Here is a 24130-nt window from a genome sequence, read left to right as displayed (position 1 = left end):
CCGTGGGGCCAGGGTGGTGGCTGGACCCCTCTGGGACCAGGCACGGTGGTCAGTGTTGTGCCTCTGACCCATGGCATGTGCAATGCTGCCTCTTGCTAACAGGGCTGTCCCCAGGCTCTTGGCACTGGGACACCATTTCGATCCATCTTAAACCAAGAGAAATAACGCAAAACAAGTTGAACGGGCTGCACGGGAGCTCCTCCAGCCTATGAGCACCGTTTCCTAGCGAGGCGCACAGCCCCATATCCACGGCCCCGTTGTGAGGGGGCGCAGCAGCGTCCAGCTCCCACCCACCCCCCTCCCACCCTTCCCCTCTCCCTGCTGAGACCCCCCCAGTTTGGGGCAGAGCTGGGACGAGGGCAGCAGAGCCGCGTGCCCTGCAGCGGCGGCGCGGGGGCCGCGAGCGAGCGGCGGCGGGGAGCGCGTGGGTGTGTGCAGGCAGGGCTGTATATCCAGTCTGGCAGAGGGTGTGCCTGCTCACACGGCGGGGAGCCGAGCCGGGAGCAGGAGCCCTGAGACACCCTCGGCCGGGGGACGTATGGCAAGGAGGGGCTCGGGAGATTAACGCCAGAACGAGACGCGTTCGCTGTCGCCTCGTGTCGCGCACGGTCAGGTGCAGTGCAGCCCCCTCTCCCCCCAGCCCCGCGGTGTGCAGCCATGATTCACTCTCCACTGAAGACAGCGTTGGCATATGAGTGCTTCCAAGACCAGGCTAGCTCCACGCTGGCCTTGCCCTCGGACCACAAGCTGAAAACTAAGGGCACGGGGAAACAGCGGGTCCAAGAGCAAGTGATGATGACGGTGAAGCGGCAGAAGCAGAAGTCATCGGTGTCGTCGAGCGTGGGACACTCCAACCGAGGTAACGTCCCACCGTGCAGTGGACAGCAAGGGGTCCCCTTTGGAACTGGTGCAGGTGCTGTGGGGTGCCCCTGCTGTGAGCTTTTGTGGGGTTTTGTTCATGGGGTCAGAGCGGTTTGCATCTCTAATGGGGTACCCGGGCCAGGGGATGCCGGGGTCTCTTGCGCGGGTTGGAGGCGTTAGGACAAGGCAAGGCGCCGGTGCAGCGAGTCCATCCCCGGGGCTCTGGGATGTGTATGTGCCGTGCTGCTAGCCATTTGCTCCCTGGCCTTGAAGCTGCCTAAAAGCTTTGTGAACCTCTCCTCCACAAGCGTCCCCTAGGAAGGCTTCTCCTCCAAAATCATCCCCTCCTGCAGGCAGCCAATGCCACCAGCATCGCGGCTCCACCACGCCATGGGGCTGGCAGCACGGCGGCAGGCAGGGAGCAGGCGGCTCTGCTACGCACAGGGCATGGACCTGAGCTCTGGCAGCTCAGGCTTTGCCTCCAGAGCTCCCAACGTGTCCCCCATTTGCAGGGTGAGCCTCAGGGATGTCCCGGTGTGAGTGGCAGGAAGGGGGTGAGAGGATGAGAAATGTCCCTTCCTTACCACAGCGGTGCGGTGGGGATGCTTCGCAGCCCCCTCCGTGTTGCAGAGGGTAGAGCGGGGTGCAGGCATCCAGCTGCTCCACCTCCACGCACAGAGTTCGTGCAAGCCCTCTGCTCAGTCCTGGATCCAGGTTTCCCATAGGAACACCTTCCTCTTTGGCTTGAGGCTTGGCAAATTGTTTTCTTCTCTGTCCTTGTGTCTGGAGAAAGCTGATTCGGAGGGCAACCCAGCTATCCCCAGACAGGAGCTGCAAAACCAGATGGGCAGAGCAGCCACAACACAAAACGTCCCAGCTCTCGGTGGTGCTTTCACCAGCAGCTGCGGTGAGCTCTCTGCTCTGGCCAGGCTTAATGGGAAGAGCAAAGCCTGAGGCTTTGGGGGATGGGGGCTGCTGGGGCTGGGACCGGGTCCTTCAGCGTGCCTGGGGAGCGCAGTGCGCGTGGAGGTGTTTGCAGGAAAGCCGGGTGAGCTGGGCTGGTCTCTGATGGCTCTTTTGGGGACTACAGCTCGGTGGCAGCTTTTCTGAGCTGGATCTGGAGGCAGACTCCAGCGCCGGTGGGGTGGCACAGTCCAGACATGTTTGGGGCTGGCGTGCCAAGAGGCACCGGGAAGGAGAGGAGGTGGCATTCCCATAGGAGCCCTCCTGGATGCGTGCACTGTAATTGCTGTGATAGAGGGAATAGAGAAGCTTCATGGGAAAGATGTGTGTGCAGTGATCCAAAATCGCTGCTTTTTCTCTCTTTTTTTTTGCATGTCTGTGGACACGGACTCCTGTGGGTAGGTGGGGGACAGGGAGAGGAGAGTTTTCTTCTGCCACCAAAATGGCAGGCGATGGGAAATGCAAATCCCCACCTCCCTCAGGAGGATTTATTGTTTACAGTGTTGTGGTGCCAGACCTGACCAAATAAAATACAGCCCGGGATGAGATGAGAGGCTCTGGATGGGGACTGGGGCACCACCAGCCTCCTTTTGCAGCAGAGGGTTATTCCAAGGAGAAGCGGGCAGGGGGACGTCTCCCACTGCTGCCCATGGGCAGGAAGGAAGGGAGACAGAGGGGGATTATTCTGCTTGGAGAGAAGCCCAGGTGAAACCTCTGGGAACGAAATAAAGAAAAGCAAATTCCCAAGCTGCCCATCTCTGCTCGACAAGCTCAAGCTAAACCCCTCCTCCAGACACTTTTGGGAATGTCTGGGAATGGGAATTGCGTGGAAATGTGCGGCTCTGGTTTCTGCGTCCCAGGGAAGCTGAGTCACATCCAGCTCCCAGCAGCAGCCTCCAAACACGGGGCTGAGGCCGCCCCGTTCCCACCGCGGGGAGGCTGGGCAGCACCGAGGTCCTGGAGCCCCTTTTTGTTGGGCGCAGGTGGTTTGCCCTGGGAACTGCTCCTTCCGTGCATTGCTGGAGGGACTCCCAGAAGGGCAAGGAGTTCCCGTTTGTTCCTCATCTTTGTTCCTTGGGTGGGAGCCCGAGAGGGTCTGGCTGAACTTCCAAGGGCAGTGTTGTATCAAATTAGTTTTTGCTGTTGGTCCAGAGAGCAGCTGAGCAGACCTGGTGAGAGGCATGAATGTCTCCTGCAAAGAGGCTGAGGGTCTGCTGGGGTGGAAGTCTGCCACGTGCATCCCCGTATGATTTCTCTGAGATGCTCCTCAAAGGCAGCACAAGCTGGGGGATTTTTAAAGCCCCTTGATAAATGTTCAAGTGCTGTTCCTTCTGTATCGACCCGGGTCCAGCTGCCAGTCCCTGCATGTTGATACGTGGCTTGAGCAGGAGCTGAAGAGCAGAGCAGAGCTTCCCCTGGCATCCCAAATGCCTGCACCCATGTATGTAGGATGGGGACACGGGCATGTACCCCACCTGCACGCAGCAGGGATGGGATAGTGAACCATAACCGGTGTCTCTTTAGAGGGAGCAGATGTTCCCTCAATGTCCCGCTATTGACATCTACCAGACATCAGTTGGTTAATTGGAGTGCAGCAGATCAAGGCAGTGAGGCCGCTGTCTGAAGATCCTGGTGTCATGCACAAGACATGGAGCGCTGGCAGGAGAAAAGGCCGAGCTGAACCAGTTCCTCCTGGCCATCAGCGCTGATCTCCCAAGTCCTCTGGCTAAAGAAAAGCTTTGCCAGCACTTCGTCACGGGCTGGCAAGGTGCAGCAGTGAGCAGGGATCTGAGGAATCCCAGACTGAGTGTCGTATCCACCGGTGTCGCAGCTGAGCTGCGAGGCAGAGGCTGGCTGTGGTTGAGGGAAGTCCCACCACCATCTCATGGAGGAATTACTCCGATGTGCACAGAGGGCATTGCAAACAGTCAATGTTTTGACTTCTGTAACCTTCCCCTAGCAGGACATGGGTCACTGAAAGCTCCTCCACAAACCTGTCAGGTTATTGAGTATAGAAAGGAACGGCCCTTCTGCTCAAAGGCCAGGAGGCAGAAATGCAGCCTGGTCATCCCTGCATGGCTCTCAGCTGCTGGGATTTCACCAACACTTCTCTCCTAACAGGCATCCTGCTTTGGGCTTCCCACAGGCCCTCTTCTCTTACTACTTTTTTCCTATGTTTAATCATCCTCATTGTTTTAAGGCTGTGCATGGTTTATTATTTGACTTGTCTAGCCTGCGCTACCGGTGACGGGTTCTTGTCTTGCCTTTCCCTGCCACAGATTAATATTTATTAATATGCCTCCATTGCCACAAAACTCCCTGTTAGCTTTATGTGTCCGGCTGGAGACTTCTACTGTCCTGCTTGAAAAATGGCTCTTGTGACATAACTCTTCTGGCCATCAGTCTCCTAGCTTTAAGGGCTGTAAAGTTGCCTTTGAAGAATGTAAATAACTGATTAAGAGGGACATCAAGCTCAGGCATATTGTGTTATATCGGCTCTTACTTTGCTCTGCTATGATTGATAACAGAGTAGGATTGATAACAGAGAGAGGAGGAGGAGGGCAAGGCTGGCATGTAGTGGTGCTCGAAGCGATTAAACAAAAGCTTTTGCAATCCTTATCTGTTGTACTTAGTTTTTACAGTTGTGAACTTTCCCACCAAAGTTAATGGGATATAGATTGACCAAGTTTTGAAGGAAATGCTGTGGGACAATGGCTATCTGGGGGTGTGAGAGGGGTCCCGGTGACAGCCCAACCAGAGCCTGAGCAGCCCTCAGATATTTTCTGCCCACTTTTGGGAGGCTGTGCTTCAGTGACCGAGTCTCCTCCATGGTTTTTCTGCCTCTGTCCCACCCCTTATTTACCACTAATGCAGTGGTTTTAATCAACTCTGTGTCTGTGCAAGTGCAAGTGGGTTCTTCAGAGAGCTAAGCAGCAGCTTGGGTGCCAACAAACGGGACCCAGGCATAGCTCGGAAACAGCATCAGGAACTTCGTCATTGCCCCAGTGAGCAAGTCCACCCCCTGCCAAAGTGATGTTTTATGTTTTGTTTTAGTATAGTTTAGTTTAGCTTAATTTATGGAGACAGTCTGTTTTACCCCAGGGTCTCAGACAGACCTGTGGCCATCCTGTGTGGTCTTTACCCGTGTGGTGGCTGAACAGCAGAATATCCTCCTCTCCCCTGGGGCTGGTCATACACAGCCAAGCTGCCTCTCAGGATGAGTCAGGCAGAGAACTGTGTAAACTTACAGGACAAAACAAAGCTGATGTTTTCTTCAGCCGCCTCCATCATAAAATCCCCAGGTTCCTCCTGGCCTTCATACTGAGCTCTCCAAGCAGTAGAGCACAGCGCTGGGGTGACAGGAGCACCTTCTCCAACCAGCAAGGCAGCTTCAAAATGCCTTGAACGTTTGAGGCTTTGTATAATTATATATTTACAACCTCTTATGTGCAAGTTCTTGGAGGTGAAGGCCACTCTTCAACAACTGAAGAACACAGACCTGGATGAAACTCCTGGCCTCTTGAATTTGTCTACTGAATGGTGACTTTACAGTGTGCCTGAACTGGTTTATTTTGGGCATTTCCTTGCTCATCCCCCAAGTCTTTAATGCTGTGCTTGACAGGAATGGATGCTGAGAAGAAAAGCACGGTCCCGGGGGGACTGGCTGGGTTAACCCGTGAGTCACACCCAAAAACACTTTCTTCCATTTAAGGGTGCTGTTGACTCAGTGTCAGGAAACTCCAGCCTGCAGACACATTCTGTTTGTGCAGAACAAGAGAATGATTGTGAGAAGTAATTCCCAGGAAACTGCTATGGGATTGCGCTCAGAACTCCTATCACTTGGCACAAACTTATCATCTCAAGCCCTGCCTTGCTTCTGCTGAAGCCCAGTAGTAATATCCTCCTCTGGAGGTTCATGGGAAACTACAGGGTAAGTAAGCAGTAGGTGAATTCTGCCCCTGATTGTACCTCCCTTCTCAGGTCAATGGCTATTTCTTTCACCCTTAAGCACAAGTCCTCTGAAGCTTAATGTATATGAAGCAATCAGTTCTGGAGAAATATTAATAGGCTTCTTGGAACAATGCTCACCAAGTCTATGCATTTTATGGAAAACGAGATCCTGTAGTTTTCTGCACAGGCATATGTGTGTGAAACCTCTCTGCTGTGGCTTATTCTGCATTCAGTGGCGTTCTGCAGGTGCTGCCATCTGTGCAGTGCTGCTCCTCTCTTGTTGACAATAGAAAGAAAATCTCATTACTTATACTGCATCTATGGGGACGATCCTCCTGAGAAAATGCAAGAATTTTTAGCCACGTACCAAATCAACATAACAGGTTCTGGATGCCTCAGGCAAGGCAATAAATGAGATATATTCCAAGGATCGGTGGCTGTAGAAGACCTGAGTGGCTTCGGGGCCTTTGTGGTAGAGTTTATCCAGTTTATCTAAGAGATGAGTCTTATCAAACCATCAGAGATTAGGATATTTCTGACATTACCCACCAGTTTAGGTGCATAACTTGAGACAGGTAAGTCCTGATTTTGTAGTTTGTTAGACATTCAGAGCTTTCCCTGGAAGTTAATTGGGGTGTAGGGTTTGCACTTCCTCGTAACGGGACTTGGGATGCCACAATTATTGAGCACTTTTGAAAATGAAATTTAAATGACCTTAAACTCTTCTGGACCATCTGAAGGGTGTTAAGGGAATTGCAGCTTGGAAAGAGAATGAGTCGTTCTTTTTGTGTGTGTGTGTGTGTCATAGTGATGAAAGCAGCCCTGTGTTCATAATGATGGAACTTCATACATTTTCAGGAGTATAACAAATATAACAAAGTATAAACAGAGTGATCTTTCAGAGACTGGTGATGGAAATCAAAGGCAACGCTATTTGGTTTTTTAGTGCTTGACTATTTTAGATCCTCAGGTGTGTGATCATCATTTACCAATCACATTTTTTATTTACAACTTACTGAATTTAGCAAGCCTCACACTGTTTTTGTTGAACTCATTATTAGTCTTCAGACCAAGTAAGCATTTTGTTCTCAGCCAGACTGGCAAAAGGGTTGAGGTGGGCTTTACCTTCAGAGAAGACGTGAATTTTAGTTACCTCCAAGTGAGAGTAAGGGAGGTGAGTTTCAGGAGCAGAGCTTCCAGGATGAGCAGCACAAAATATCACCCCATTCCTCACATATAGCAAAGACCCAAGATACCGGCCAAGTCTTTGGCCCAATCTGCTCTTGTCCATTTGTGGATTTTATGGCACTTTTTTTTTTTTTTTTTTTTTTTTTAATTTATGGTCTTTTGTGCTGAAGACCTTAGGGTGTTGCTCGCAGTCTGAGGGTTGGTGTTTCTAAGGGCTCTTCTGGATAAACATCTTCTTTGAGTTGCCTGCAAGGGCAAGAGCATGACTTACCGACTTTCTTTCCTACATCCCTGTTAAGTTTTCTAACTTATTCTTTGCTGACAGTTTGGAAGGATGTAAATTCACTGAAAAAAAAAAAAAAAACCCGGGGGGGGGGGGAACCCACTGGTACCACTTTCTCCTACTAACGGTGCTTTTTGCATTTACAGGTTCCATGTACGACTGTTTAGCTGATGGTTACGGCTATGGGACATCCCGAGGCAGCTATTACGCCAAAACCCAAACAGGAAACAGCAACTGGGGGTATCCGGTAAGCTACTCTTTTATCTGGAACTGTGGCATGCTCTTGAGGTAACCTGCACGGAAAGCAGCCTCTAGCAGGAGAAGTGATATGGCAAGGTCACAGCACTTCAGAAACTTGAAGAGAAATTGTGCATGGCTATTTTAGCAAGTAACTGAACGCAGTGGGAGAGGATCAGTAGATGGAGTCAAGGGGCAACAAGGACCTTATGTATCTTATACATGGCTGGTGATTTTACTGTGAACAAGATTTAATTTGGTCTCATGGATTAGTATACCAACAACACAAGATGTCTGTAGCTGTCTGAAGGTCATAGCTTCAGATTGTCCCACCTCAGTTAAAGCTTGGAGCACATCCATTGCTGACTTGGAACATTTGCCATTTTTATTTCCATGCACCAAATGTTATGTGAACAAAATCAAAGCGGTTGGTTGAGGATCATCAGGGAATTTGCATCGTTTGCTGTTCCCACCTAAACGCTACTTCGGTGTCTTTTTAGGTACTCTCTGAACTTAGAGAAGAGGTGTTTCACTTCTCCCATTCTGTTTTCCACTGAAAATATTATATTACAGATTGCCAGAAAAAGCACTTGTAAGATTGTACTTGTCTTTGTGCAATCTGAGTGAACACATCCTGCAGAATGGCCTTGGTGACAGACTCCTGGTGCACTGGGAAGCACTCCAAACCACTCCAAAGTGTACTGGGACTGCTTGTGCTTGTGTTCCCCCTCCACCTAGGACCTGTATTCTGTTCTTCCTTGGTTTTCATCAGCTATAAAGTAAAAAGCGCAATTCACAGATCTGGGATTTGAATACAGGAAAAAGAAAGGGCTCCTTTCAACAGCTGCGGGACTGTAAAGCAGCTCCTTGTCAACCTTCAAAGGTTTGAACCAGGAAAGGTGCTTATGTTGGCTTCAAGCTCAGAGACAGAGGAGTGAAGCTTTTCCTGTTAGCTGCCAGATCCTCTGCCTGCTCACAGCATCTGCATTCCTCAGCTTCAGAAAGATTCATCTGTCGTCTCTTTTAATGGCCATGGTGTAGCATGCTTTCCTCAAGGCAGCGATAACGTCACTTGCTAGGTTTGATGCTTGCTGCATGTTCAGTAGGTGGGCTGGGAGCAAGGGCATGTCTTTGAAATTTTTATTTACACTGTCTGTCAACTCAATGTCAACTGTCTGACTCTTTCAAAGTCTTTTGCTGAGCTGTTTAAATGCCAGACAGTGATATTTCTGTCTAGTGTAAGGCCAAACGAGTGGCAGTGGTGGGTCAGAGCAGGGGGTCACCTAGCTGAGCATCCTGTTTCCATCACAAGGGTGGGGATGGACCCCTGCAGAAGGGTTTAAGCAGGGCAAGCAGGCAGTGTTGCTTCCCAGAGTGTTTTCCTGGCCCCCAGCATTTTGCAGCTGAGGGGCATCCTGAGCCAGAGGTGGAACCCCCGAGCTTCATGGTTGTGCTGATTTGTTTCCATGATTTATTGCCGTTCGTCTGTTGTGGCTCCTGAAAGAAGCATGTTGTGCTTTGTCTAAGCAAAACTGTTCTGTTCCAGCCATCTGGTGGTTTCTGGCTGGTCTTTTGTTAAGGACAGAGGAGCGAAGCTGTGGCTCCACAGTTGCCCCTCCAGCTCATGCTACAGCGCTGGCAACACGGCACTGCAGTCAGTGCTGCTGGTGTCAGTGCTATTGTTTAATTTTGTTAATTCCTGGTCTCCTTCCCGATCATTAGAGCAGCAGGACACATGCAAGCTAGTTAGAAATGCCAACTGGCTGCTGGGGATTTCAGTCCAGCACTGGTGTTGCTGTGTTGGCTTGCATGAGGATTATGAAGGTCTAATAGATGCCTCTGTTAGACACCACAGAGGACACTGCACGGAGCAGTTCAGTCACTTCTGGTTCACCACGGACTTGTACGGCTAATGGCTTTTCTCTGAAGGGCTCTCCTGCATTTATGGTCAGGGAAGGTCTTTCTCCGAGCCTAAGTGTCTTTACCAGCCTTGCATTCTGAAATTTTTGGTAAAGGTCTTCAGGACCTGGGCTACTTTAGAAAATGGGACTGGGATTCATGAAGGATTCTCAGTGAAATGAGTCTTACAAAACTTTGTCTATCTGAAAATCAGCCATTTTGTCTTAACAAGTTGTCTAGACTCCTCCCATAGCCAACAAAGAGAGAGGTACGAGGAGGTGATTCATCTCCTCTATCGGGGAGATCTGTCAGGTCAGGATGAATCAGCCCCTCTGGATGCCGAGCTTCTGCCACCGGGAGCTGGGTCGGAGCAGCCACCTGCCAGGCTGTACTCAGGGCCGATGAGTCCCAGGTGCCATGGGCACGCTGGAACTTATAACCTCGAGCCTAAATCTGCCTAACAAGCCTAACAGACATCAGGCTCCCCAGCTGCACTGAGGAACCTCCTCCATTTTGCTTCTCCCAGAAGTGTGTTAAGGGTTTACACACATCCAATACGAGCCTCCAGCTTGGGATAACTTTATTTGAACTTGAAATCCAGGTTCTAGGCATTCTGTAAATATTTCCCCTCTGTAATTCCCAGATTGTAAAACAGAGAAAAAGGTGATAAAGCAAATCTATTTTTGAGGTAAAGATTGCTGGACTTCTCTCCTGGTGCTGTGAATGTTTCTGTGAAGTCCCACAGGCCTTTGAGATGAACAGGCCAATTTAGACATTTCAGGGCAATGACCTAGTAGAGGGCCAGGGAAACTGCTTACTCTTAATGCTTCTGAAATTTAAAGAATGTCATAGGCAATCCATGTCCATGTCACTGCTTCACAGCACCTGCAGCTCAAACTGCCTTTATCAGTGGCTGTAAATGACACAGCGAGGAGGTATGTCATCTACCCTGTCCCACCCGCAGCTCTTAAGAATTATTATTCCTGACTTGCTCCTTTTGTCTGGTTTTGTATCTTATTGGAAATTTCAAGCTTTTGCTTCTGAGTTTTCTTCCCAACCTTATGAGATACTGGTGTTCAAATATTAGAGCAAAAGAAATGATACGAAGGGCTTCCTAAAATTGCTGTTGTCAGCTCTCTCTGGATCAGTTAACAGTTCTGGGTAAAACCTTTGACTTACCCATTATTAAAGATTAATTTCTGATTATTCCCACTGCAGAGTGCCTTGTTCATAGCATCACTGTAAGTAGCTTTGTAATGAGTAATTGCTAGCGGTGTAGGTAACAGAGAAGTCAGTGGGACTGCTCCAGAGAGGTGCACTCCTCCCTGTCCCTGGGGGCAGCACAGCAGGACCCCAGGCCGTGGCTGCACTGTTCCCTTTTCTCAGGGCCTGGCGCAGCCTGCAGGGCTGAAGTCCCCGGTCCCATCCACAGAGAGACCACGGTGGGATGCAGCAAATGGTGGGATGCAAACCTCTCTGCATTAGGCCACCGGTCACGGTTAGTTTGAGCCAGGTGCTGTTGAGCTCGGAAGACCCATCGGGATGTTTGTCACCATGCTGACAATGCAAGTCGTGCATGGCCAGCGGCTCCCAAAGCCATGGGAGCACAGGAGCCGTGCCCAAGGACAGGTCCCTCTGGAGGTGCAGAGGTGGCCCCAATTTATACGGACAGACCCGGGGGTGCTTTGAGTGGGCTCAGCTGGGCGCGCGCAGCAGTGCAGGAGAGGTCTCAGCACAGACTGACACCCCCATGGCACCCAGAAATAGGATCTGTTCAGCACTGGGCTCGAAGCCACTGCCACAGTCTGGTGTGCTGCCCACCCTACCTGCAGACGGCTTTGGAGATGGTACCCAGAGCCTGGGAAAGGCAAGGCCAGGGAAAGGCAGTAAGAGGAGCCAGGATCACGCCATCAGCAGAGGAGACCCTGAGGGGCTTCGTTCCCATCTGCTTTGTGCCTGGGTCTGCTGTTGGCAGACAGTCAGGGCGTCTGGATGCTGGACAAGATGCAGAAGCACACCAGGACACTGTGCCACTGCCTCCACGGGGAGGAAATCCTCTGGCAGGATCCGGCCAGGCCGGGGGTGCCCCTCAGGTGGGTGGGTCCAGGATGAGCAGCTCCTCATCCTCACTGTGGGCTCAGGCTTGTGAGCTACATCTCTGGGAACAGCTCAGCTTTCAGCCCAAGGAATATTTGGCATCTCTGCTGCTGTTGAAGCAGTTAACAACAGTTCCTGATGCGGAACATCTGGGGACCAGTGGCTACTGGGCCACCAGGGCTCTGCTGCCCTCAGCCACCACCAGGCTCAGCACTGCACCCAGCCTGGTTTCTGCAGCATCACGTCTGTTGTGATACCAATGCCAGGCATGCATTTGGGTGATCCCATGGCACAAGAGGCAGTATGCAGATTTCCAAGCAAATTTATCTGGGAGAAAGCTGCAGAGGTTTCTCTCCCAAATGTGTTGTCTGCGTGAGCGGTGTTGGCCACGAGATCTGCCCTCCCGCAGCCCAGTGCCCTTCTAACAGGCAGGGGTGCTGCCTGCAGCCCCTGGAAAAAAATCCCCCAGCTCTAGCAGGAGCTTTGTCCCATAAGAATTTCAGGATAAAATTTGTCATTTGCTATGATGACACATTCAAAAAAAGAAATAGGAGGGAGTAGGGCTAGGCAAGCTTATCAAAGGATTTATCAAGGATTTATAGTTGCTGCACATCACTGCTTGGTCTGATCCTGGTCTCCCTGTGAGGTTTCCCAAGAGGCTTTATGCTTTGGAATAGCTGGATGTTACCTTCCCTGGCCAGAACAAACTGAACCATCTTCTGCCTAAAGAAGCAGATGAGAAGGCAGATGGGACTGCACCATCCTGGAGAGGTGGGGTGAAATGCTTCAAAAATGGAATAACAATGTATTTGCTGGTTTTGCAATTTTTCTCCCTGCACTGGAGTGCGTAGCAGGCAGCAGTGAAAGCATTTCGCAAGCAGCATCAAGAGTTTTCCCCACCCATCATTCAGGGTGGGACGCTGTCATGCTGCATTGCCTGTGCTTTGCCCTGCAGCCTGGGAGAAACCTGCTCTTGACGTGTTTATTCGGAGTCCTTTACTTCTCTCTGTCTGCTACTCTAGAAACAAACAAATTGCAAGGGAAAAAATTAGAGCTAGGTAATGAACTGATCGCGTCCTTAGATGCAGAAGTCAGAAACACCCAGTTATCTGGGAGGGCCTCCGACCGGGATGTGCAGCTGGGATCTGAGCACAGATCTGCACCGGGCAAGTCTGCGCCTTCCTCCGTGCTCTGGGGGAGAGGGCCTTTGCCTCCTATACAGAGGATTTTCTGGAAGAACAGGCAGAAAAGGACCCATAGTCAATGACTGAAATAAAGCCATTTTGATTTTCTCTCCAGCCCCATTTTTTTTCCTGGTTGGAACAAGAGGCTAGAGACATTTATTCACCTGTCTGGTGTGAGCGCTGGGTGTCACAGTTAATGCTCCTTAAGTGGGCATTCCTCTCAAACTGAGAGCTGGTGCTCCAAAGCAGTTATTAATTTAAAGGCAGATCTTTGCTGCTGCCGGTGAAGGGAAGCACTTAGTCCTTGGGCCTGATAAGAGCTCCTGTGTGCTATCAGTGCTCATCTTCACTTCCTTTCCTCCCCGTGCCTCCCCTCCTTTTTTTAATATGAATGAACGGCTCCCAAGGCTTGGCTTCAAATGTAAAGGCTCGTTTCAGAGTAGGGAGGAAAAGTTCAAGCTAACATTTGGGATGCTGCACGTGAGCAGCATCCTGCATCCCAGGAGAGACCTGAATAGCCGCCCAAGTCCCATGGGAGAAGGCTCGGTGACAGCCACCGCTCTTCTGAAGTGATTTCCAGATCTTGTAGGGCAGAGGGAATCACTGCTTTCTGCCTCCACGCTGCTTTGAGGGAATTCCTTGTCTTTTCCAGCATTTCTAAAGGGTGGAGGCATGGACCTGCCCCGCCTCCCCCGTGCAAATACCCACAAGCGGTGGGCAGATGCAAGTCAAGGTGTTAGGAGATCTGGGCGGTTTATGAGGTTTGAAGGTGAGAGATTGATTATTTCCTTTCACGAATGTCATTCTGCAGAGGGAGAGCTCACCCTACACACACAATGGCATCAGCAAAAATTAGGAGATGGTGGTCAAGTGGACCACAGACAGTTTAATGGCATCGCTGTCACTGTTAGCAGTGAAGGCCTCTGGCTTGGCTTGGGGAACATATGCAGTGGGGATGTGGGTCTTAGTCTGAGAAAACCGCTTTTAAGGCATGGATGTGGCAGTTTGCCGAGATCAAGAAGCGATCGGGTCAGCTACCTCGGTGTGAGGATTTGTGAGGACCATTTGGCAGGCAGATCTGAAATCCACTGAAGCTGGCAGGAGGCTCCTCATCGATTTGGAGGCTTTGGTGCAGGCTCCTGTTGCAAAGAGGAATTCTAAGATACCAATTAGGTCCGTGCCACTTGAAAGAGATTAAAATGGGCTCAGCCAAGCATCTGGTAGCATCAGCAATAAAAGTCATGCATTGACTTTGGTAATGAGCTTCACATCACACGGGAACTATTTTCCCATGAGTTTGCAAAAGGCCTCCCCGCCCTGCCAGGGCCTGCACCGACTTGCCGCTCAGGGCTCCCTGTGTTGCAGAAAGCAGACTTTCCAAACAGGCAGTTGCTTTGCTTCACCCTTCCCAGGGCTGGCAAGAAGGAGAACAATGCTGTGTGGCACTATAAAACGCAGCAGGAAATACAGAATTGATAATTCCCACTTATAAACACGGACGCACTCACACCTTCCCTCGCCCGCTCTGCTGGCAGATATCCCATGCGAGTGCAGTGGAAAGCAAACAATAGCTTTAGCTAAATAACAAGCTAGCTCTTCCACAGTTAGCTGAATTGGCTTCAGCAAATGCCCAGGGGCTCCATCACTCTGCCAAGCTTCTGACAGCCCTATGAAATAATCCCATCTTATACTGACTCATAAAGCACTGTGACAGGGCTCCCATCTAACAGGCTGCTGCTCTGTCCTACGAGCCCTCAGCCCTGAGAGTGGGTTCCCCGCTCCATGAGCCACCAAAGGCCACCCTGCACCTCCCCATCCCTTGCTGTCCTGAGGGTTTCTGAGCGAGTAGCCAGGAAAATGAAGAAAAAAATGGGGATGTTATCACCCTTAGAAGGATGTATTCATCCCCAGCAGTACTCCATGGCTTCCTGAAAGGTCATTTTGGCATTGTTGTGTGCTCTGGTCAAAGCAAAACCAGGATGGAGAGCACCTCTGCACCGTGGCCACCATGAAATTTTCAGTGGGCCTGCCCCACTGCTGCAGGAGCCCCTAAGACTCATCGTGCTTGCCCATGTGGCTCGTCCTTGCTCTTCTTATCACATGCAAATTATTTTTCCAAGTCGCTGGGAGCCCTGCAGAATGCACCAAACCTGTTATCTGCTGTGCTGCAGTACTAACAGGTTTTTTCTGTGTCCTCTGGAGTAAATGCAAAGAGAATTTTCTCCCCTTGCAGCAATTCACCTGTTTAGATGCAAACCTGCAGAATGAAAGTATCAAAACGACTCCTGACTTGTGCTCAAGTGGCAGAGCAATCCGGGTCCAGCGTAACCAGACCGAAGTGTTCCCTCTTATCCTGACAGCATGCCTGCTGCGCAACCCGTTCTGAGTTTTCAGCCGTTACTTGTGCAAGTCTCTGGGACGCAGCAGAGAGGATTCACTGCATTCCTGAAGATCAGTTTGTTAATGGAATTATTTGGCTTAATTAATTAGCATAATGACAATTCTGCAGAGTGTTGGAGGCAGAAATGATGCTGAGTGTGCTCAGGGCTGGGATGAAGTGGGGAAGAGCAGCGGGATTAGGGTGATCCTGCATAGGATGCCAAGTTCTTTTTTGCATAGTGTTTCTAGGTTAGAAAATATATATTTTAGATAGGCACAGGACCATTGCACCAGGCACAGGCTTTTCACACCTTGTGCCATGAATTTCCATGGAAATACCAAGGTGCCAGTGCTTGACTTTTCTCTCCCAGCCCAAGGGACCCTTGGGCAGCTGTTGCAGAAAGAGGCATCCAAAGTGCATCTGCTTAAGGCTCAGTGAGGAAAAAAACCCTTGGCCCAAGAAGAGACCACAGGCTAGCTTTTCCCAGATAAATCAAAGGGAGATGAGGCAAGCCTTCAGGAGGAGATCTCTGTCACCATCTTTATCCTTTAGTTCTTTTTATGCCTCTTTGCTCTGTTTCTTGGAGATGTGCTTGCCAGGGTGCAAAGGGATACAGTGGAAAAACTTGAGCAAAATGGGGCAAACAGCACTAAAATAGCTTTAATTTTTACCTTTCTGGAACACACACCTTTGTGACTTGTTTCACAGGACTGACATCCAGAAGCTCTGGCATTGCAAGAGAATATTGCATCCAGTCCTGGTGTACTTGGGGAAAATCTGGAGTACTTTTGGTGAAGTGGCAGAGACATTTCAAACTGACAGCAGGACAACTAAAGCCATCATTTGTTTTGACTAATTGCAGTGGGATTTTTACTGTCTTGTCTCCTTTCTTTCCTTCTTTCTTTCTTTCTTTCTTTCCTTAATTTCCTGGCTTAGTCTTGTCATTTCTTACAACACATCCCACATTGTTCTCGAAGCATCCCATTGTACAAGCTGACACAACACACCTTGTAATTCATAAGCAGATATTCATTGTCCCCACTGCTTTCTCAGCACAGTGAGATTCAAGAATCCCTTCTTACCACTTTCTCACTCCCTTTACTCCCTTTCTAAGGATTTCACAGATGGAAGGGGAACAAAATACCATAAGGAAATTAAAAATAAATGCAGGCAGTGCTGGAAGGTCAGAATGGCTCAGCATTCTCTGTGATGGCAAGAGACGGGATGTGACCTTTCACAAGGCGTAAGGTCTTCAGCTCCTGTGCTTACAAGTTGGGTTAGACCCCATGTGTTGGAAACAAGGCATTTGCTCTGGTGGTAGGGTCATGTTTAAGCTTTCACTTTCTGTTCTTGGATGCCACATACCAGTGACTGAGTCCCCAGATGTCAATGGAGGGTTTGGCACCCTTGTAAGGGCTGCAGGTGGGCTGAACTCCCAAACATTTTGATGTTTGTGCTGTGCTTGGCACATAAACAGCTGGTGACCTGTGATGAGAATGAAGTACACAGAATGCAGTTCAGCTCCTCAAGGGGTTGACACTTAAAATTAGTCAGCTCAGGTTCAGTGTGTTAGTGGAACTGTGCAAGGAGGCTGGTTCTGGTCTTCCTTCCAGGCTCACGCAGCAAAGACCGGGAGATCAGGCCACAAAAACATCAGGGAGGCAAACGATTTTTGTAGCCACTATACCCATGCATGAGTGGGCTTGGCAATGCTGATCTCCATCTCAACCTTTCCTAATTTTTGTTGTTTCCCCCCTTGTTGTTGATCAGCTGTACAACGGGACCCTGAAGCGGGACGTGGAGAACCGGCGCTACAGCTCGTACAGCCAGATGGAGGGCTGGGGCAGCAAGCACTACAGCAAGGCCGTCTGCAGCCCCACCAGGGCCGGCAGCGACTACTGCTTTGTGCAGAACATCAAGAGCAGCCGGAGTGAGCCCGACCTCTACTGCGAACCGCCCCGGGGCACTCTGAGGAAGAGTCAGGTGGGAGGCCGGGCAGAGCACAAGGCAACCTTGAACCGCCAGAGCATCTACAGCAGCTGTAGCACCCAGCAAGGAACTACCAGGACAAGTAAAAAAATGCCAGCACGGGCCCTCTCCTGCCCCTCCAGCAACAAGCCTGATGTGGTCTATGCCCAGCCCGTGATGAGCGGCAAGCAGGAGGTGGTTTATGGACAGACTCATTCCAGTTCCAGGTAAGTCTGCTGCCACGGGATGAATCTGAGTAAATGCTGACATCTGCTTTGGAGGTTTGTCCGTCTGAGCTAGTTACCTGAGCTGCTTTACAGCCACTGGGGAGCTGGTCACCATGCTTAATCGCATCCTGCAGTGGTGTCTAAAGTGGGTCAGATGAGTCATGCTCAAAGGGTTTATTTCTCTTTACGGACTACGGAGGGAAAGCAGTGTGGTTGGCTCGGTGTGAATGTCTCTGCTGCAGCTGTGGGATGCTGGACAAGATGATGGCCGGTGTCTCGGTGGTGGTATTGGCTGACAGCTCCTTTGCAAGATGAGGGTGGGGACGTGAAGAGTGAAAATGCTGATGTGCACTTTGGGTGTCACACTGCTCTGCTTTGGCAGAAAAACAACTAAAGCTAAGGAGCTGGTTCCTGAGGGTCTGACTCAGAGCAGAGCTGAGAACCTGGTGAGCAGTCATATTCACCCTTCTGGCTTTCCACCCAGTCCTTGCTTCATTCCCCCAGAAAGTCTGATTTAGGTTCCAGAAAAAAATGAGTCAGAAACTGATTCCTAACTGATTCCTAATTGGAATTATTTACCTGGCTAGGAAAGAGGAAAAAATGGAAGCTGTTCACTTCCTTCCTGTCCAGAGCATTCGGTTCCCTTGAAACAGGAATTATGGAGGATTGTCCTTTATATCTCAGTTAGCACCAGGTTCCTTCTTGCAAACATTTCCTACAACAGTAGGGAATGTAAAACGAACCAGTGGGTTCAGACACCACCAAGCTGATATTTCTGTGCAATGCAGCAGAGCTTTCATCCCAAAATAAACCCAACAAAACAAACAAACAAACAACAACAAGCACCAAAAAAACAAGCAAACAAAACACACACACACACACAAAAATAATAATAATAATAATCAGCGGGCTTTTGATGGACTGCAGTGATGTTTATTGAAAGCTGCCCTGATGCTGATAGCCACCCTGCCTCTATCTTTGGAGCATAAAACACATTCTGGTGCTTAAGTAGTCTTGGAAAACATCTTGTTCAAAGTTGTGGTGCTTTATTGGGCTAGGGAAAGAGGGTTTGCATCTTTCATAGGTGTTCCCAGGGGCTGCTGCACCACCATTGCTGCATCGCTGGCAAATGGGACTTGTTCTGCACCACCTCAGATGTCCCATCTCCCACATAGTCCCTGCAGTTTGTCACACAAATCCTGGAAGGCCCTGATCTCTTTTCTCATGGTCCCTGGTGCAGAAGGGAATTTGCACATTGCAGGATAAGTAAGAGGCTATTTAACAGGGAGTATAGCCTTTATTACAGCTCACACCAAAGGCTGGATTTTATTGAGCTTCTGACCCAAGGTGTGTTGCAGGTATTGAGAAAATCCCCCCTCACAGTCAGCAGTGTGAGCCAGATCATGCCCTTGTTCACATCTGAATGTCAATTTCCAGATTTTTATAGCTAATTCTCTGCTTAACCACCTTCATTTCACATTGAGTAGGGGAAATAGGTCCCAGAGTGTGTATGCCAATGAAGGTCACTTGCCCGTTAGCATGTTGACATGAAGCCTTGGCTTCCCATGTGCCCAGTTCCCTTCAATTTAACACATGCAAATGTAGCCCTAGCCAACCTGGAGCACCAGTGGAGTTGGCTTGCTCATTTCAGAAGCTTTGTAATTCCTCTGGAATGGGAAATGGAGACATTACATAAACTGGAGGTAACTTGTTCCAGGGAATTTCTGAGTAAAGAGCATAAAGGTGTAGTGGGAGTGATGGCAGAACGACTGAACATGGGGCTGCAGCTGGCTTCTGCGTGGGGAAACCGAGGCTTCTGAGAAATCAGTCCCAGGCAGGCTTTTCCACTGTGCTGTGTAGCGTTATGGCTGTAGACTTGGTCATTGCTTTGGAGAGGTCACTAGAAGAATAATGGCGCTTTCCGAAGAGAGGGAGAACTGCTGTTGCGGGAGGAATACTCCCCAGTGCTGGATGCCCTTTGGTCAGGGAGTGGCTGCATTTAGACAGTTCTCCTGGCTTGGGGCATTGCTCATCTGGCAGAACTGGTTCTGGTGTGGAAACGAGGGCTTCAAGTCCTGGGCTCAACGGGGGCTGTGTCCCCTGCGTGAATCTGATCTGGCTAGGGCACACCCCCGTGCTTCGCATGAGACTCACTGCAGAGCCGGATGGGTTTGGGGAGCAGTTTGTGCAAGCACTTCTGCTCCTGGCTCAAAGGAGCTGAGGTTGGCAGTTGTTGTCGTTATCATTTTAGTAACATACTAAGGAGTTGTCTTCTTTGGAAAAATGATGCATCTGGGAGGCCAGCTGCCCTTACAGAGATGTGGCAGGTTGCTGTTAGCCTCGGTCTGGGGTGTGCTTTTGTTGTGAAGGGGCCCTCTGGAGATGGGTTAGGACCATGCCTGGGCTCTCTTTTCTGTGTAGGACCATTTCTGGTCGGAGGAGTCTGCACTTGGAGCTGATCTGCATTTGGGTAGCCTAATCTTTGGGTAGGGAGAAGTTTGCTCGTAGGCAACCCATTATTAGCGGCTGCATGCCGGAAGAGGGCTTAGCTGGGTAATAGCTGCTAGAGTTCCCTGTCCGAGGCTCTGTTCTTCCTTTGTGTTCAGTTTTCACCCTATGAACCTCCTGTGTATGTGGATAAGTTGTCTGCAGGCTGGCAAACAGTCTCAGTGAGCAAGGGAAAGGCCCGGTGGTGTCCAGGCTCCGGGAGGCGATCTGATGGGGAGATTTCCACTGTGGTGAGAAGGGCTGGTGGCACCGGCGAGCCACTGGGTCTCTGTTTATTAAGGAGCTGCTCTGTAATGCGGTGGCTCTGAACAGTGTCAGTGCTGGTGCAAGAGCTCTGCTCCTGAGGTTTCTCCTGCTCTGGGTCTGATCTTCTCTTTGGATGGTGTGAGATGAGAAGGGGGACATTTGGCGTTCTCAGGTAGTGAGAGCGGTGTGTGGATATCTAAATACCGGGCAGTGAGAGCTCTCCAGCTCTGTGTACCGAGCAGTCCCTCCAGCAGAAACAGCATTTGGTCACAAAGTTACATAATTTCTGGAATTGTTCATGTTTGTGCGATTATTTCTATTTATTGAACCAGCTTTGGCTTTATAAGACATGGAAGAGCTGTCTCTTCAATAACTGTCTCTCAGAAGAGTCCCTCCTCTTACAGCAATGACTCTAGGTGAGGAAAGTCCCTTTCCTCCTGCCAGCTGTTGAGTAGTTTAACACCTAAATGTTTTGGGGAAAAAGCCTGTGCCATAAAGTAAAGCATGCTGTGGGGTTTTACCCGCCCCGTAACACTGGCTCTGGTGATTAAATCTGAGTTTGGCACTGGTTGTTCAGGTCGGGGGGTTAAACAGCACAGACCTGCTGCCAGAAACCTCCTCCTGAAATCCCTTCTCTTCCACCATCCTTGTGGTTACGGCCCTGCCTCAATGAGCAGAGCTGGGATGTCCCTTCCAGACACACTTCTCTACAGCCACTCAGGGGCTTAAGCCTGTGTAAGCATTATGTGATGTCTGCAACAGCATTTCCAAGCTCAGCATCTCAGCCCTGGGCTCAGAAGTTCGTGGGTTAATTTGGTGGCTCCTGCCCAAAAGCAATTACCAAAGTGCACCATACATATTTTGCCAGAATACAGCTCTCTGGAGCGAGCCCTTCTGCCTGGTGGAGCTGGAGGGAGACCTGCTGGTGGCCAGAGCACCCCCTTCTCCCCAGCACCCTTCTTCCTGGGCTGCTGTGACACCCTGCAGATCTGCACCCTCTTGTCCTGGGAGGTGGCAGCAGCTGTGGTTCCAGCACCTCGTGAAGACACACATAATGGTAGCCCCTCTTAACCACTTCCTCTGGCAGACGGCACTTTTCTGCTGTGGCAACACGCTCCAAGTGGCAGCGTGCCATCTGGAACTAGTCAGCAGCTTTTAGCTAAATAACGTGCGATTGGGGAGTGAAGCTTCTACACCCTCCTGGCTCACCAAGTAGTGATAACGAGAAGCAGTAATAAAGGGTGTGATATTTAATACATCCTATAAATCTTTGAGTCTTTTTCCTCCTCCAGCTGGAACTCAAAGCACAGGAAGAGTAGTGCTGCCACTGGCTGATGTTTTAGCTCTGCTTGCAGATGTGGTGCACTTGGTATCTTGTGTGTTGCTTTGTGTGTTGTGTTCAGATGGGACCGACAGTCCCGGCTGGGTTGGTGACACACGGTGCAGGTGGCTCGGCAGAAATCTGTGCCATATCCAACTGGTTGCATGCACCTTGCTCCAACAGGAGGTGCCTGCATCTGAGCCAGTGCCCCCGTTGCCCCTGCAGAGATGTCAGTGGCCAAGGGAGCTGAAATCTGGGTAGGTCAGTGAGTTACCTGCTGGCAAAGTCAGTGCCTCTCTGTGCACTCCAGAGACCCAGGTGATTGCCTCAGCTGGAGGTGCTACTGAGAAGCCAGACCAAACCCAGCCCTTGTGAAGGATTTGGGGCATTCTCCTTTGTAAAGGTGAAGAGGAGAGTTGGAGTGATTGCTTGCATTCCCCAGCACAGGGGTTGCTGATGCAGATCAGGAGCCATCAATGGGCACCCACAATATGAGTTGTCTTCCATTATACTACATGTACCCACGGCCTTGTTTTAACACGTTGATGCTTTCCCCTTTGGTGTTCTCTATGCATGGGAGAAAGAACATAAAAAATGTCATTATTGCTCAGGTGAAAGCAAGTGCCTCTCAAGGGACCTGGCAATATGTAGTCCTTTGGTTCAACACTGTTAAGGACCTGGCTGGTGGCTACAGAGGAGGCTGGAGGAACCTTTTGGATTTTCAATATTGCAAAAGCGCCGTTCAGATATGGTCACACCTGCCTGTGGTAACCCTGGCTTGGCCCAAGCTGAGCTGCAGCAGCCTCTGTGAGCTGTGGCTAAACTTTAGGGACAGCAACTGTGTGTCCTGAAACAATACATTCCTAGGCAGACGTTCAGTTCCTCTGGAAATGTTTTAAATATTGAAATGTTTTAAATGTTTTAATATTTAAACATTTAAATAAATGTTTAAATCTTTAAATGTTTTAAATGTTTTAAACATTGAAAAGTTATTGAAAGAGTCAGAAAGGTGTTTATGGGGTTTTCTGATAGATCTCCTCTTTTGGGGGATTAACCAAAGGAAATCAGTATCAAAGCAGAAATTCTCCAGGACTGTGTCACACATGAACACAGAACCGTGTACAAAAGCAGACGTCTTGATATTGTTTTGTTTTTATATGGGATAAGCTGCCTCTAAAAATGGCTGTTTCACCATGCTGGCTCTGTGTGATGTGAACGTGTCTGCAGGGTGCATTTGCATCCAAAGCAATTGCAGGGGAGCTGTGCATGATGCTGTCCTGGTGCGGTTCATACCACAGCTTGCTCTTGGTGAGGATCTCCTTGTCCCTGGCTCAGTGTCCGTCTCCCTGGTATCTACCCACCAAGCAAAGCCCAAGGGGAAGCTTCATCTGAGCTCTCAGTGGCACCAAAACCTGGGTGGAGTTCCGTGGACAAATGTGGCTGCTTGGCATGGAGCAGCACCATTGGATTGCTTCTGCATGGCCTGGCTCTGGAAGGCTTGGACGTGCTGTGTTCACTCAAGGTTTTGAGTGTCTTCACTCTCATTTTGTTAACCAACAATGGGACTTGTTATAGTTTTCTAGATTCCTCCTCTCCCAGGGCTTAACAACCTTAACAACCAGGATGGAGGCTTAGATCTGCTCAACACAAACTAATCTGTTAATACAAAGTGAACAAAAGACTCTAGTACCAAACTAGAGAATTTCCCTTTCTGTGATACTGACACTCTTAAGTATTTGTTTCCCTTCCACACCTGAATCTGATCATCTAATTTGTCTCCTGATGAATCATTTCTAATTGAGGTCTCTTGCTTCTTTCTTGTGGAAGAAGAGCAACCTTTGGAGCTCTTCCTACCAGGCGCGTTGGCCCAGGTTGGAGATGGCAATGCTCCAAGAATTCGTCCTGGAGCAGACTGTTGTTCTCATGGTGTTGATCTGGTTAGGAATATCCCTGACTGGCTGGCGAACAATCTCCTGTTAGCACGGGCCTTGCCAGGGTGATTCTGTTCTCAGCTGGGAGAAATCACTGCTGCTTCTCTGGGGGAACAACAGAGCTCAGCTGCTCACCCTCAGTGAACTGCTCCTGGCAGTGAGCCAGCAGAGGAAATGGATCTTTTCCCATCTTTCCCCATGCAGAACTGGATCTATCTGCCTAGTTTTTCCCTGCCAGAAGAGGGCTTGCACCTCTTATTAGGTGGATGTGCAGGAAATCGCTTTCCTTCGATTGTTAGACAGAACAGGCATCCTTCTTTCTCATGAAAAGTGCTCCTGGTTCAGGGTTCTGCTTAACCTGGAAAACACATTTTAAAAAAAAAAAATAAAACCACCACCACCAGGCAAAACAGCATATTTACGTATGCTGCATGACCACTGACCTGTTAGCTCTATTCATGTGCCTCCCTCCCTGTCCCGCTGGCCCAGGTCTGAATTCTCAGAGAAGTCCCTCCGGTGCCATCTGTGCTGAGGCTGTCAGTGTTTCAGCTCTGTCGTGTGTCTCAGAGCAGATAAAAAAGATGAAGGGAAAATCACAGCATCCTGAACCTTGCTGTGACTGAACCCAAACCAAAGATTTCTGAGGTTCCAGAGCTTCTAGTTTAACCTTCTTCTTTCCAATTCTGTGTTTCCTTGTTTCAAGTGGAATGGAAGTTTCTTGGAGCCATGTTTTGGCAGAGGTTCAAATGAAGAAGAATCATATGATGAAGTGATGTGTTATTCTTAGAGTAGAAATAGAAGTGAAATGAAGTTCATCTAACTTTAGTTATTGAACACTTAAGGTCCCATTCAAGATTTCATCTAATTTCTCTATATCAACAGAGGC

The 24130-nt window shown here is 49.7% G+C and overlaps 1 protein-coding gene across 1 annotated transcript in view; it reads left to right on the top strand.

The window, feature by feature from the left end:
* Positions 1–406: 406 nt before the first annotated feature.
* PKP1 (plakophilin 1) overlaps positions 407–24130 on the top strand; it is a 45114-nt gene continuing 21390 nt past the window's right edge. Inside the window, exons 1-3 of the mRNA XM_035347347.1 lie at positions 407–859; positions 7393–7493; positions 16814–17238. Of these exons, the coding sequence (XP_035203238.1) occupies positions 658–859; positions 7393–7493; positions 16814–17238 (728 nt within the window). The 5' untranslated portion in view covers positions 407–657. The remainder of the gene's footprint in view (positions 860–7392; positions 7494–16813; positions 17239–24130) is intronic.

Source organism: Oxyura jamaicensis, chromosome 26 (genome assembly GCF_011077185.1).
Source record: "Oxyura jamaicensis isolate SHBP4307 breed ruddy duck chromosome 26, BPBGC_Ojam_1.0, whole genome shotgun sequence".
In the NCBI taxonomy this organism is placed as follows: domain Eukaryota; kingdom Metazoa; phylum Chordata; class Aves; order Anseriformes; family Anatidae; genus Oxyura; species Oxyura jamaicensis.
The sequence above is the reverse complement of the archived record's forward strand: the minus strand, read 5'-3'. Positions and strand labels throughout refer to the sequence as shown.